Here is a 1443-nt window from a genome sequence, read left to right on the forward strand (position 1 = left end):
AACAAACGACCAACAAACGATAAAAAAATATAAAAATTAATAAAGTCGAAGTTGACCGGCTAAGTTACCGGAGCTGGGGACGTGCCTAGTGATTTTCATCTGACGTGCCTAGGGATTCTTGCTTTTACCGAATAGCGTGACTGGACTACACATGCAACCAACGTGCGCTAGATGTACAAAATTAATTGCCGGTAAATCTTATTCTTGTGCCGTGTGCTGTAAGACATTTCATCCGGGTTGCGTCAAGTCATACATTGTTACGCGGTCCGTTAGTGACTGTTGCAAGTCTTATTTCTTGAAGATGCCGCTCACACCTAGAGATGAACGCCGTACGTTCTTTTCTTCGGATGGTGATGCTGCGTCTGGCGTTGTCGTTGCCTCGCAGTCCATTGCGTGTGCGCAGGACATAAGGCATGAGTCCACTGACTCTCTTTTGCGCGGGCTGATCGAGCAGATCAAGAGTACGGATGCGAAAATCTCTGCATTTATTGATAGTCAACAGCGTACCAATGAAGAAATTAGCGTCAAGCTAAGTCTCTTAGATCGTCTTAACGATACTGTTTCTCAGAACAGTCAACGCATTATCAAACTGGAGCAAGAAAATGCTAATCTAGTTCGCGAGGTCCGAGACTTGAGGTCTGCTCGGTCGACTCAAGCGACTCAGAGCGGTAGCGAGTTGATCGTATCAGGTTTGCCTTCTACTTTGTCTGCAACTCCATCTGAGATTGCAAAAAATGTTTTTGCGACATTGGATGTTCCTAACCTCTCCTGCCATATCGTTAACACCAGATTGGTTAAGAGGGAACCGTCTTCTACTGTGCCCACGGTATCTTCACCTTCGAGCTCCGTCATTATCTCCTTGGCTTCGAGCGTTGTGCGCGATGCGGTATTGTCGAGTAAGCGTTCAAAAGGTGCGATTAGACAGAGCGATGTGTGTGGTGGCAGCTCACATCGTAACGTATATGTAAATGAGCTGTTGCCAAAAAGCACTTTTAATTTGATGCAACAGGTGAAGCGCATTGCGAAGGACAAGTCATACAAGTATGTCTGGGTTAGGGACGGCCAGATACATGTTAGGCGTACAGATGGTGAGCCGGTGATTAATATTAACTCGGACACTGATCTTGCTAAGCTCGTCTGACTTGTCCAACCTGCGTGCCCCTTGTCTTCCATAGGTCGGCATAATTCAATACGCAATTTTACGTCGTTTCGAATAGCTCAGTTTAATGCTAATTCTCTTCGGGGACATATAGACTTCATCAGGCTGCATTTCAGCACTAGTCTTCACCACATCATTTCTATTTCCGAAACGTGGCTCAATGCGAGTGTATCAGATGAGCTGGTGGCTCTAGATGATTATTTTTTAATACGTCATGACAGAGTGGGACGGATGGGCGGAGGGGTGGCGTGCTATATACATAAATTGCTCAAAGTCAAAATCTT

General features: G+C 45.6%; 1 protein-coding gene across 1 annotated transcript; it reads left to right on the top strand.

Moving 5' to 3' along the window:
- Positions 1-301: 301 nt before the first annotated feature.
- Positions 302-1141, top strand: LOC112457257. The gene has a single exon (XM_025020182.1). It carries the CDS (start codon positions 302-304, stop codon positions 1139-1141), a length of 840 nt encoding a protein of 279 aa, XP_024875950.1.
- Positions 1142-1443: the final 302 nt, after the last annotated feature.

Source organism: Temnothorax curvispinosus, unplaced genomic scaffold, assembly GCF_003070985.1.
Source record: "Temnothorax curvispinosus isolate PA1 unplaced genomic scaffold, ASM307098v1 QBEX01007691.1, whole genome shotgun sequence".
In the NCBI taxonomy this organism is placed as follows: Eukaryota; Metazoa; Arthropoda; class Insecta; order Hymenoptera; family Formicidae; genus Temnothorax; species Temnothorax curvispinosus.

Coding starts and splice junctions, on each gene's coding strand:
- LOC112457257 (XM_025020182.1), top strand. CDS start 302: ATGCCGCTCACACCTAGAGATGAACGCCGTACGTTCTTTTCTTCGGAT.